Consider the following 14,006-nt stretch of genomic DNA (forward strand, 5'->3'; position numbering starts at 1 on the left):
TGTCCCTTTGGATGGTTTTTTCTATACAGGCGCTATATAAATGCAACCTTGCCCCAGGAGACCGCAGGTCCAAACTGATTTTCTTCTCTTTTTTTTTTGTTTGATGTGTATTTCAGGAAGTGTTTCGCTCTCACAAAGGGTTAAAGCTGCTGAGGCTGGTGGCGGAGTCTTTCGCCAGGAAACTGAGCACCCCCGCGGATTCATGGCTGATATCGCTCAGCAAGCCCAGCGAGGACGATAAACACCTCCTGATGATGCTGGCCAGCGACCGAGGTGATTGTCCAACGATGACGTCAACACCGTTGATTGGTGGGGCCAGGGATAGCACAGCCTGGGACTGTGTCCGCAGCCGCCACGCGAGCTTCCCGGACGGTGTGAGCACACGTAACCCACGCCGTCGGAAATTCGGCCGGTCGGGGGACGGAGCACGTGGCGCGGGCCTCGGGCAATGGCCTGAGGCAGTGGATAATAGGCGCGGCGTACTCCTAGAGTAAGCCGCTTTTCAGGGGGTGGAGAATTCAAAAACTGGCACCGCTCCTGATTTTGGCGGTGAAACGGATTCTCCGTCCCATCGCCGAACGTGGTTTCAGTGTCGGGGAGCAGGGAATCCAGCCCGAGGTCCCCTCTTGGCGCCCTGTGCACAGTTGTGGGGCTGGGTTCTCCGCCGACGGGATGCTCCGTTTTGCCGGCAGCCCAGGGGATTTCCCGATTGCGTAGGACTGCCCCACAATGGGAAACCCCATTGACCAGCCGACGTAACGGAGCATCCCGTCCGCGGGGTGAAACGGAAATGTGGCCCGGCGGGGCGGAGAATCCAACCCATGGTCTCCATGTGACGAGAAAGGGTACAGGGACATACTGGGTAGGTGCCAAAAAAGACTTATAATCCGACTTGCCAGTTGTAACACGTCAGGAAAGAACATAGAACATAGAAAATACAGCACAGAACAGGCCCTTCGGCCCACGATGTTGTGCCGAACCTTTGTCCTAGATTAATCATAGATTATCATTGAATTTACAGTGCAGAAGGAGGTCATTCGGCCCTTTGAGTCTGCACCGGCTCTTGGAAAGAGCACCCTACCCAAACTCAACACCTTCACCCAACACCAAGGGCAATTTGGACATTAAGGGCAATTTATCATTGGCCAATTCACCTAACCCGCACATCTTTGGATTGGCTGGAAATCCTCTCTAGAAAAGAGAAGGCTGAGGTTTGAGGTGAGGAACCTGGGGCGAAATTCTCCGGTATCGGCGCAATGTCCGTCGACCGGCGCCCAAAACGGCGCAAATCAGTCGGGCATCGCGCCGCCCCAAAGGTGCGGAATCCTCCGCATCTTGGGGGGCCGGGCCCCAACCTTAAGGGGCTAGGCCTGCGCCGGACTAATTTCCGCCCCGCCAGCTGGCGGAAAAGGCCTTTGGTGCCCCGCCAGCTGGCGCGGAAATGACATCTCTGGGCGGCGCATGCGCGGGGAGCGTTAGCGGCCGCTCACGGCATCCCCGCGCATGCGCTGTGGAGGGAGTCTCTTCCGCCTCCGCCATGGTGGAGACCATGGCGAAGGCGGCAGGAAAAGAGTGCCCCCACGGCACAGGCCCGCCCGCGGATCGGTGGGCCCCGATCGCGGGCCAGGTCACCGTGGGGCACCCCCTGGGGCCAGATCGCCCCCCCCCCCCCCCCAGGACCCCGGAGCCCGCCCGCGCCGCCTTGTCCCGCCGGTAAGAGAGGTGGTTTAATCTACGCCGGCGGGACAGGCATTCTAGCAGCGGGACTTCGGCCCATACAGGCCGGAGAATCGCGCGGGGGGGCCAGCCAACTGGTGCGGCGCGATTCCCGCCCCCGCCGAATATCCGGTGCCGGAGAATTCGGCAACTGGCGGGGGGCGGGATTCACGCCAGCCCCCGGCGATTCTCCGACCCGGCGGGGGGTCAGAGAATTTCGCCCCTGATGTCGATCTTTTAAATTTATAATGGGTTTGATCGGCTAAACATAGAGAAAATGTCTTCGCTTGTGAGAGACCCCAAAAAAACAGGGACCATAAATATAAAATAGCCAGTATGAATCCAATGAGGAACTCCGGACCCAGAATGGTAAGAATGTGGAACATGGAGACGTTGAGGTGAACTGTATATAGATGCATGTTGGGGGAAGCTGGAAAAACACTTGAGGGAGAAAGGAATAAAAGGATACAATGTTGGTGTAGGAGGAGGCTCAAGAGGAGCATTTATCACCAGCATCGACCATCGTCTCTGGTGTAAAATTCAGTGTGATTCTTATGTAATATTCATGTTCTGAATAATACATCCTTATTTTGGTAATCCAGGTACAATACCAGCAAAGGAGGTCCTTGCGATGCTGGGAGAAGTGAAGGAAAACCTGAAAGAGGTATGGCTTCTCGCCCTCAACTGCCTCCGATGGGGAAAGAGTCTTTTCTTTTTCAAGAATGTGGTTAGAATGCGGAATTCGCTGCTGCGCGGCGTAGTTGAGACCAATGTTTTCTCAGGGAAAGCTTTTTAAAAATCATTTTAGAGTACCCAATAATTTTTTTGTTTCCAATCAAGGGGCAGTTTAGCACGGCCAATCCGCCTCCCCTGCACATCTTTGTGTTGTGGGGGTGAGACCCACGGGAGAATGTGCAAACTCCACACGGGGCCGGGATCGAACCCGGGTCCTCAGCGCCGTGAGGCAGCAGTGCTAGCCACCGTGCGGCCCACATTCTGAGGGAAAGCTAGATAAACATATAGAGGAGAAAGGAGCAGAAGACTGTGCTCTCAAAGAGGTGGGAGGAGGCTCGTGTCGGGCATGAACACCAGTATAGACCAGTTGGGCCAAATGGAGTCTTACATGGAATGTACAGCATAGTCATTCCGAACTATGGTGGAACAGACTCGAGGGGCTGAATGTCCCTTTCATTCTGTTCCTGATGTTGAGTCTCTTTGCAGATTGGTATCCACAACGTCACATCTGCGACAGGTTGCCAAGGGAGACCCAGCGAGCCTCGTGGAGATTACGGAAAGCTCTTCATTGTGCTGGTCATCATCGGCTCAATCTGCGCAGTGATCATCGTCTCGGGCCTGGTCTACATCTGCTGGCAGCGACAGCTCCCCAAGTTAAAGAACATGGTCAGTGCTGTGCCAAACCTCATGGTGGTAAATGGTAGCAGATATTACGAACCCAGGCTCTGTGGAACGGGGGATTCGAGTTTTCTCATGTTTGGGGAAGGGACATGGAGGATACAAGTTCAAACAAACCTCTTCAAGCTTTCAAATCCTAAACTTGATGATGCTCAGGAGATAGCGTGTTGCATATGTTACTGGACTAGTAATCTAGGCATGGATGGGACTAATGATTCCGAGACACGAGTTCAAATCACACCATAGTAACGGGGAAATATAAATTCAGTTAATTTACGTAAATCTGGAATTACAAAACTGGGCTCAGTATTGGTGACCTTAACAACTACTGGAGGATTGTAATAATCCAGCTGGCTCACTAATGTCCTTTTCGGGAAGGAAATCTGCCGTCCTTACCCGGTCTGGCCTACGTGGGACTCCAGACCCTCAGCAATGTGGTGGGACTCTTACCCGCCCTCTGAGATCTCCGAGCAAGCCACTCTGTTGAGGGCAACTAGGGATAGGCAACAAATTATGACGTTACCAGCGATATCCAGTTTCAGTGATGGGGTTGTGGGTTCAAGCCTCACTCCAGACACTTGAGCATGTCATTTAGGGTCGCACTTCCAGGTGGGTACAAAAGATCCCATGGTACGATTTAAAGAAGAGCGGGGGCGTTCTCCTGGTGCATTGGCTAATGTTGATCCTTCAGACGACGCCTAAAACAGAGTCTCTGGCCATTTATCTCACTGCTGTCTGCAGGGGCAAACTGTGCACAGTTTAGCTGCCATGGTGACCCCGCTTCGGAAGTGTTTATTTGGGTGAAAAGGATCCTGGGACATTGTGAGATGGTGAAAGACACTAGATAAGCACCAGGGGCAGGAGCAGGGTGGTGGTGGGGGCATAATATATGTCAGGTGGCTTGATCAACCCCATCCCCCCCCAAGATGCTCGCCTGCCTTAAGGCCCGTTGTGACCTTTAAGTGCCCAATTATTGCCCACTCAAAGTCCCCACTCCACTGCCACTGTCCCAGTGTGCTGGGCAGTTGTAGGCGGACGACGGTGGGGAGGCCGTTTTTTTCCCCAACTGATTTGGTGAAAAGGTGGATCAGATTCCAGGCAATGACTGGCCTGCTCCCTGGTCCTATTTTGTATGTATGTTAAGGTGGGAAGGAAGGGGGTACACCTTTGTGTGGGGTGCCTGTGTGCATTGGGGGCACCCCTCCTTAAAATGTTACCCTCCCTTTGTGTCTCCCCACCTGGCCTCCAAACCACATCTCCCCCCCCCCCCCCCCCCACACACACACACACACACACACACAACCCCCCTGTCCCGAAGGTGACCGATCCCTCCCCACCCCAAGGGCGGGATTTTGCGGCTTTCCCATTGGCAGGGAACCCCGCCCCCACGACAGCTTCCCCGATGGCAGGATGGGTGAGCTATGCTGAAAATCCCGAATTGGGCTCCGGGATCCGTTGACGTTCATGTACTTCAGAAATTTCACCAGGAGGAGCCGGGAGTGCAGGAGGCGAAAGAGGCCGGAATTCTGGCCTTTGCGTCCCTGGTAGCCCGGCGAAGGATTCTCCTTCAGTGGAAAGATGCGAAGCCCCCAAGCGTGGAATCCTGGATCAGCGATTTGGCAGGGTTCATTAAATTGGAGAGGGCGAAATTCGCCTTGAGAGGGTCGGTACAAGGGTTCTTTAGGCGGTGGCAACCGTTCTTAGACTTTCTGTCAGAACGATAGACATTGGTCAATGGCAGCAGCAGCTCGGGGCGGGGGGGGGGTTTACTTTATTTTTGTTTATGTTATTTACACTGGAGGGTCTGAGGGGGTGTATACACCTGTTGTGTTAAGTCGGGGTGTTAATGTTAATTGATTATTTATGTATGGGGGGGGAGGGGGAGGGGTTTGGGGGGTTGCTTTTTTAGATTGTATTTTGTACTTAACCCTGTTGGGTTCTTTTTTCTTTCTCATCTTGTTATTGATATTTTATGAAAACCTTAAATAAAAATTATTCTTTCAAAAAAAAAAGAAACTTTCACCATTAATTTTGAATGCTTCGAATTTCATTCTCACCATGTCGATTGTTTAATTTCTTCCCACCAGTCCCGTGGCGAGGAACTCCATTTTGTCGAGAATGGTTGCCACGACAACCCAACCTTGGACATAACTATAGACAGCACGTCGGAGATGCAGGAGAAGAAGCCCAGCGTGAACGGTGACGCAATGGAATGTTCCGGAGGCTGGAATGCACTCATCACCAAAGGATCAAAGGATGAGCCTGACAGCTTTGAGGAAGACACCCATCTTTAAGAGCCTTCACCACTTCGGATTTAGTATAGAGGATACATTTTTTTGATGGACCCCTGTACTTTGCACAGAGGCATCATTGCTGAATGATCTAATGCTACAATATCCCTTTGCTTTGTGGCACCATCAGTCCGTGGTTCAACAAAACAAAACACAAAAAGCACCACATATGCACTGAGAGTGGGCCAGTGGAATTTGTACATCTCGAGTAGAACCATCTGAAAATAAAGGTCGGTGGCTCACCTAGTAACTGCTCACCTTCCATGTGGGAATGAGCCGGCAAAGTAATTCACAGACATTATTCCTTCATTTTTGCAGACCAGGTTTGATTCTATTCCATTGCTGAGATCTAAGGCTCCTCGGCATAACATTATGGGCAATTCTTTGCGGGGTGCAGGGTACAGAATTGCTGGTTGTACGTCACTATCCTGAACAAAGGCTGCAAGGAGGTCTGGAACTCGCTACAATCGATGAAGCGTCAGTGGGTGGTGGGACGACTTTACTATTGTTGACGTTAAGAGATGTTGGGCTGGGTTTTCCCATTGTAACCCGTCAAGGCGGATGAGTTTTCAGTGGCTTGACAAATTGGTGGACTTGAGTCATTGTTGGACAGTGTTCAAAGCGGTTTAGTCTGCTTCTTGATGAAGTGCCCAACCATGGGAGCGTTTGCAGCTGACAGTGCATTCTTACAATGGGAATTCATCCCATTCTCCATTTCTCGCTTTGGCAAACCGCAATGCTCGCCACATAAGAACGAAAAAGAAACTACAAAGTCACAGTAGCAGTTTCCCCAGGAGCATTGTGTGATTATTAAGTGCATACTTACTTGAGTTGGGTTTAAGGTCCCTCTTTGTCTTTTTAACAGAGTTAGCGTAACTGAGAGACTTGCAACACTGGTGGGAGAGGATCTGTACAAAAGCCAGTGAACATCACTTAGTGGCTTGAAATAACAATGCACCATAGCTCATTAAAGTTCAGCTTTTATGGAGGAAGTGACTACCATGTGTGGTCTGAAATACGAATGTGGCTGACAGAGTGGGATGGATGGATGGCATTGCGTGGAGCAACAGACTGGACATGGATTTATGGACAACTGCTCACCCTCATTCCACTCTTAGCTGAACCACTGTGAGGGAGGAAAATCCAGAGCAGAAACTAGATATTCGACCCCAGGTTGGGGCTGGGGCTGGTTTAGCACACTGGGCTAAATCGCTGGCTTTTAAAGCAGACCAAGGCAGGCCAGCAGCACGGTTCAAGTCCCGTACCAGCCTCCCCGAACAGGCGCCGGAATGTGGCAACTAGGGGCTTTTCACCATAAGCGATTTTCATTCATTCATTTCATTCATTAGAGAAAGAATCATCGCGTATCTGCTCCAGTAAATCTTTTTTTAAAAACGTATTAATTCACTGGGTGGGCAGCACGGTAGCATTGTGGATAGCACAATTGCTTCGCAGCTCCAGGGTCCCAGGTTCGATTCCGGCTTGGGTCACTGTCTGTGCGGAGTCTGCACATCCTCCCCGTGTGTGCGTGGGTTTCCTCCGGGTGCTCCGGCTTCCTCCCACAGTCCAAAGATGTGCAGGTTAGGTGGATTGGCCATGATAAATTGCCCTTAGTGTCCAAAATTGCCCTTAGTGTTGGGTGGGGTTACTGGGTTATGGGGATAGGAGGGAGGTGTTGACCTTGGGTAGGGTGCTCTTTCAAAGAGCCGGTGCAGACTCGATGGGCCGAATGGCCTCCTTCTGCACTGTAAATTCGATGAAATCTATGAAAGTGTCACTGGCTAGGCCAGCATTTCTTGGCCATCCCCGATCGCCCTCGTGAAGGTGATGGGGGAGTCGCTGCAGTCCATATGGTGTAGGTACACCCAGTGTGCTGTTAGGGAGGTGGGTGGTGCCAGGGTCTTGACCCAGCGACAGTGAAGGAACGCTAATATATTCCCAAGTCATGGTGATGTGTGGCTTGGAGGGGGACCTACAGGTGTCTGCTGCCCTTGTCCTTCTAGGTGGTAGAGGTGACGGGTTTGGAAGGTGCTGCCAAAGCAGATTTGGTGAGTTGCTGCAGTCCATCTTGTAGATAGTACACACGGCTGCCACTGTGCGTCGGTGGTTGAGGGAGTGAATATTTAAGGGGGCGGATGGGGTGCCAAGCAAACGGAGCTGCTTTGTCCTGGATGGTGTTGAGCTTCTTGAGTGTTATTGGAATTGCACTCGCCCAGGCAAGTGGAGAGTATTCCATCACACTCCTGACTTGTGCCTTGTAGGTGGTGGTCACGTTTTGAGGGGTTTCACCCTGCAGGATTCGTATTCCTGATTTCACACTAGCAAAGAGAGATGAATGGGAGAAGGTTGGGCCTAACCCTCTTGGCTACAGACTGTGTGTCAGGTGGGGCGAGGTGTGATCCTATTTGGTACAGTGGTAGAACATGGCAATAAAAAATAGCAGTATTACCCTTTCCAAAAAAACAAATCTTGCAAAATTGCATATCACAGTCAATCCATTGTCTACTATGCACAGTCCTGCTGCTTGCTAAATGGGGTTTGACTTATAAAACTGTGCATGTTTGCTCCATCTATTAATAGTAGTGATTTGTAGTCAAGGTATTGCATTGAGAACAGAGACCAATTTTCTTTATTGAGTTGAAACTTGGAGGTCTGCATCACTGGGCTTCTTAAGCTGGTCATCAGTCATTCAATTGGACTGTTTTCCAGTAACTTTGCCATGTCTGTGTAATTCGCATGAACTGGATTCTTCCAGATCTGCTTAACCGAGGATGAATGGTCAATGGAAGCTCTTGGGTACTGTTGAATTTGGCTGGTTGCCAATTTGGAGCAATGATGGTCAAACTGAGATGGTCAAAAGTTCTCCAAAGCTCCCCACCACCCTTGCCCCATATCTGGGCCCAGTTTTAACCCATTCAAAACCCACCCATTTGTCCAGAGGTTTTTTTTAAATTTTAGAGTACCCAATTTACATTTTCCAATTAAGGGGCAATTTAGCGTGGCCAATCCACCTACCCTGCACATCTTTGGGTTGTGGGGGCGAAACCCACGCAAACACGGGGAGAATGTGCAAACTCCACACGGACAGTGACCCAGAGCCGGGATCGAACCTGGGACCTCAGCGCCGTGAGGCACAGGGCTAACCCACTGCGCCACCGTGCTGCCCCTTCATTTGTCCAGAGTTAAAATCAGATCCATTGAGATAGGTTGATTGCTATATCAAATCCATTCAACATTGTATCATGTGATTGCAAGGATGTTAGAGGGCGAACTTGATGTGCCTTGGTCTTTTTTCTTGTCGAGCGATGGTCATTTCAGTTGAAATTAACTTACCCGTTAAAAATATGGGCACAGGATCTTTAACAGAAGTGTAAACGTACGACAACAACTTTCATTTGTATAGAACCTTCGGCAATATCAAACCATCCCAAAGTGCTTCACAGGGGACAGATTCAAACAGAATTTGACACTGAGCTATATAAAGATATAACTGGGACCTTCTTCACAGGGTGAGGTTTCAAGGGTTTCTTTAAGGGAAGAGGGAGAGCAGTGTAAGGGACTAGGCTGGGACTTCCAGAGGTCAGGGCCCACTGAGTGGATCACATGATCAGCAGTGGTGGAGCGCTGGAAATTGGGTATGTCCAAGAAGCCAGAATTGGAGGAACCCAGGGATCTCGGAGAGGGTCGAGGAGCTGAAGGACATTATGGGGGGGAAGGGGGAGGCTATGGAGGCATTTGAAAACGAGAGGTGAAGTGCTTCACACACACAAACACTGTGGGCGGGATTCTCCACTCCCGCGCCGAAGTGGCCGCGCCGTCGTGAACGCCGTCGAGGTTCACGACGGCGCGGAACAGCCCCGATCCCGGCCGATTCAGGCCGTGACAATGGACTAGGATCGGGGCCGCGTCATCTACACGCGCCAGGCCTTGTCGCCCGTGTAAAGGCGGTGCCACATAGATGACGCGGCCAGCGCCGTATAACTGGTGTAATCCGCGCATGCGTGGTTGCCGTCCGCCCCGCAAGAAGATGGCGGACGGACCTTGCGGGGCCGCGGAAGGAAGGAGGTCCTCCTTCAGAGAGGCGGCCCGACGATCGGTGGGCACCGATCGCGGGCCACCCCACATTTGAGGTACCCCCCGGTGCAGGATCCCCCCTCGCCCCCCCACAGGCCGCCCCCCCAGCGTTCACGCACCGCTCACCACGGCAGCGACCAGGTGTGGACGGCGCCGGGGGGAATCCGCCGTTTTGGCCTGGCCGCTCGGCCCACCTGGGCCTCAGAATAACGGGGGTGCCGGAGAATCGCCATTTTGTGTGTCTCCGGCGATTCTCCGGCCTGCGGCCCGCAGAATTCGACTGGGCCGTTCCCGCCGCTTGGGAGAATCGCGGGATGGCGTCGGACCGGTGTCCCGGGAAATTCTGGTGGCCCAGGCGATTCTCCCAACCGGCGCGGGAGCGGAGAATCTCGCCCATCGTGTGCCGTTTACTCTCTGTGTGTAATTTGAATTTTTGGTGATGCTTTAAAATGCAATGTCTATTGGTCGAATGTTGTAGACCTTTCCCAATATTTTCTTCTCATTGACTGCAAAGGAGTACTTTGGATTGGATTGGATTTGTTTATTGTCACATGTACCGAGGTACAGTGAAAAGTATTTTTCTGCGAGCTGCTCAACAAATCATTAAGTACATGAGAAGAAAAGGGAATAAAAGAAAATACATAATAGGGCAACACAACATATACAATGTAACTACATAAGCACTGGATGCATACAGGGTGTAGTGTTAATGAGGTCAGTCCATAAGAGGCTCAATTTAGGAGTCTGGTGATAGCAGGGAAGAAGCTGTTTTTGAGTCTGTTCGTGCGTGTTCCCAGACTTCTGTATCTCCTGCCCGATGGAAGAAGTTGGAAGAGTGAGTAAGCCGGGTGGGAGGGATCTTTGATTATGCTGCCCGCTTTCCCCAGGCAGCGGGAGGTGTAGATGGAGTCAATGGATGGGAGGCAGGTTCGTGTGATTGACTGGGCGGTGTTCACGACTCTCTGAAGTTTCTTGCGGTCCTGGGCCGAGCAGTTGCCATACCAGGCTGTGATGCAGCCTGATAGGATGCTTTCTATGGTGCATCTGTGAAAGTTGGTAAGAGTCAATGTGGACATGCTGGAATTTCCTTAGTTTCCTCAGGAAGTATAGGCGCTGTTGTGCCTTCTTGGTGGTAGCGTTGACGTGGGTGGACCAGGACAGATTTTTGGAGATGTGCACCCCTAGGAATTTGAAACTGCTAACCATCTCCACCTCGGCCCCGTTGATGCTGACAGGGGTGTGTACAGTACTTTGCTTCCTGAAGTCAATTACCAGCTCTTTAGTTTTGCTGGCATTGAGGGAGAGATTGTTGTCACTACACCACTCCACTAGGTTCTCTATCTCCCTCCTGTATTCGGACTCATCGTTATTCGAGATCCGGCCCACTATGGTCGTATCGTCAGCAAACTTGTAGATGGAGTTGGGACCAAGTTTTGTACGCAGTTGTGTGTGTACAGGGAGTAGAGTAGGGGACTAAGTACGCAGCCTTGCGGGGCCCCGGTGTTGAGGACTATTGTGGAGGAGGTATTGTTGTTCATTCTTACTGATTGTGGTCTGTTGGTCAGAAAATCGAGGATCCAGTTGCAGAGTGGGGAGCCAAGTCCTAGGTTTTGGAGCTTTGATATGAGCTTGGCTGGGATTATGGTGTTGAAGGCTTTTGAAGTGTAGTCACTGTTCGAATGAGATACTTCATATTGTGAAAAACAAGGAAAGGCAACATAAAATAAAGGGTCCGATTCTGAAGTGGGCGCAAGGACAGAGAGAGGGTCCTGGGGGTATATGTGCACAAATTGTTCAAGGTGGCAGGACCGATTGACAAAGTAGCCAAAAGATGTTCTGATCTCCGTGGAGACCAACAGACCAAAATAACCAAATTTACCAAACAACCTCAACAAGAAAGCCAACTGACAAGACTTCACTCTTTATAGTTTTTACTTCAATCAAACAAAACTCAACATAAAGTGAACATGAATTAACAGGCGCAATAAATTACACATTAATTAGCAGATGCGAGAAAGATAGACCTCATAGATTTACCAGCAGTCCACTCAGCATTTGTGGCACCAATTTCAGCCGCAAAGTCCTTCAAAGCTCTGTTCATCCTCAGGTAGAATTCCAATTCCTCGTCTTCAAGGATTTCTCATCTGACATCAACCAAAGTTCCAATAAATTGGTGCACCTCTCTCGAAGCACCTCAGCTCTGCTCACTATGGTCGTGATGCCATGGATCCACCAGAATTCCCTTGATCTGACCCCTCAGTGACTGCCCTGTGCTCTGTACGGCTGGTTCTGATCAATTAGTTCCTTTCAAATAACAGAAACATCAATCTTGGCCTGAATTCTCTGGCCATTGGGCTTCCCCTTTACCCGCAGTGCACCACCACCCGCCGGTTTCCCCATGGCATGGGGTGGCATCAATGGGAAATTCCATTGACAAGCGGCAGGAAGAGAGAATCCCGCTGCCAGGTAACAGCGCGTTGCCGAGAAAAACACGGCTGGGGGAGCGGGAAATCCCACCCATTTCCCCTCCCCCCCCCCTTTATTTCTGCCCTCAGGCCCAGCCTACATTTTCACCTTTTTTGAACTGCCCCCACCCCCTCCCCCTCTCTTCAATCTGGTCACATGAGTCGTTTTCGTTTTCCAATTAAGGGTCAATTTAGCGCGGCCAATCCACCTACCCTGCACATCTTTGGGTTGTGGGGGCGGGACCCACGCAGACACGGGGAGAATGGGCACACGGACAGTGACCCGGGGCCGGGATCGAACCCGAGTCCTCGGCGGCGTGAGGCAGCAGTGCTAACCACTGCGCCACCGTGCTGCCCTCCACGTGAGTCAGTTTCCACTCCTCACCCTGGCTCACTGGGCCATTTTCTGCACCCTTTCTTGCAGGTGAACACGTGGGTGTCTATGAAGACCCCGACAGGGTCAGCCTCGCTGGCCTCCAGGACGGCTGGGTTCTAGAAACACAGGTTGGTCTCAAAGTCCCGGGCTACACCCCCCCCCCCCCCCCCCACCCTCATTGCCACGGTGCGGGGCCAGCAGCACTGCAACTTTTTCACTGTTCATGGTCTGGGGATCTCTTGATGACTCCCCATCAAAGAGGGTGTCCTATACGGGGGCACAGAGAATAAAAGCGAGGACCTTTACAAAATACTGGTTTGACCTCCATTTGGCCAATTCGGGGCACCGCATTTTGGGAAGGATGTAAAGACTTTAGAGCAGGTGCAGAAAAGATTGACAGGAACGGTTCCAGATTTAAGGGACTTCAGTTGAGTGGAAAGATTAACAAAGGAGCGGTTGTTTATCGCAAAGAAGATTCAGAAGAGATTTGATAGAGGTGTTCAAAATCATGAGGCCTCTAGACTGCGTATCATAGAATCAACAGTGCAAATGGAGGCTATTTGGCCCATCGAGTCTGCACCAGCCCTTGGAAAGAGCACCCTAGCTACGCCCCCACCCCCACCCCCACCCTATCCGAGTAACCTAACCCAACGTTTTTGGACACTAAGGGCAATTTATCATGGCCAATCCACCTAATCTGCACATCTTTGGACTGTGGGAGGAAACCGGAGCACCCGGAGGAAACCCACGCAGATACGGGGAGAACGTGCAGACTCCGCACAGACAGTGACCCAAGCCGGGAATCGAACCTGGGACCCTGGAGCTGTGAAGTAACTGTGCTAACCATTATGCTACCGTGCCCCCCCCCCCTAGACAAAGAGAATTAGAGAGGACGCTGATTTCAGGTGAATGGTATTGGAGCTAAAGGCTACATGTGGGAAAACATTTTTACTTAGCGAGTGGTTAGGACCTGGAATGCGCTGCCTGGGAGTGATCCAATTGTGTCTTTCATACGCGAAAAGGATTAAAGGCTATAGGGAAAGGGCAGGGGGTGTGGGAGCGGGTAAATTGCTTTCGCAAGGAGCCAGCATGAAATCGACGGGCTGAATGGCCTCTGTGCTGCGACCATTCTATGATTCAAGATAACCCAAATGCAGCAGCCAATTTCTGCTCTGCAAACTCCCACAAACAGCAGCCAGGTAATATTCAGATCATCTGTTTGTGTTGGTTTACAATATCGGCAAAAGTTATAATGGCCCTCACTGTGAATAACATTGTAAACATGGAAGGTAAAATAAAATGTTAAAGATTTGCTGCTCAGAAACTACGACTTGGACATTTTATTCTAAATAATAATTAGAGTATATTTTACTTCATGGATTCCATTTGTTTAGAAATTGTAATATTAGGTTCAGGAGGAAGCCATTCAGCCCATCCAACCTGTCCCGCCATTCAGTACTATCATGGCTGATTGGACACTTCAGTGCCTTTTACTGCCCCATAACTCTTTACGTTATTGTTAATCAGAAATCTACCAATCTCTGCTTTAAACATACTCAATGACTGAGCTTCCACTGCCCCCTGGGGAAGTGGATTCCAAAGATTCACAACTCTCTGTGTGAAGAAATTTCTCCTCACCTCGGTCCTTAATCCCATCTCCCTTATTTTGAA

At 50.9% G+C, this 14,006-nt stretch overlaps 1 protein-coding gene across 1 annotated transcript in view; it reads left to right on the top strand.

Annotated features, from left to right (window-relative positions):
* podxl2 (podocalyxin-like 2) overlaps positions 1–13,659 on the top strand; it is a 77,384-nt gene extending 63,725 nt beyond the window's left edge. The window contains exons 6-9 of the mRNA XM_072473043.1: positions 117–273; positions 2,319–2,380; positions 2,938–3,117; positions 5,217–13,659. Coding sequence (XP_072329144.1) covers positions 117–273; positions 2,319–2,380; positions 2,938–3,117; positions 5,217–5,423 — 606 coding nt within the window. The 3' untranslated portion in view covers positions 5,424–13,659. The remainder of the gene's footprint in view (positions 1–116; positions 274–2,318; positions 2,381–2,937; positions 3,118–5,216) is intronic.
* Positions 13,660–14,006: the final 347 nt, after the last annotated feature.

Source organism: Scyliorhinus torazame, chromosome 13, assembly GCF_047496885.1.
Source record: "Scyliorhinus torazame isolate Kashiwa2021f chromosome 13, sScyTor2.1, whole genome shotgun sequence".
NCBI classification, from domain to species: domain Eukaryota; kingdom Metazoa; phylum Chordata; class Chondrichthyes; order Carcharhiniformes; family Scyliorhinidae; genus Scyliorhinus; species Scyliorhinus torazame.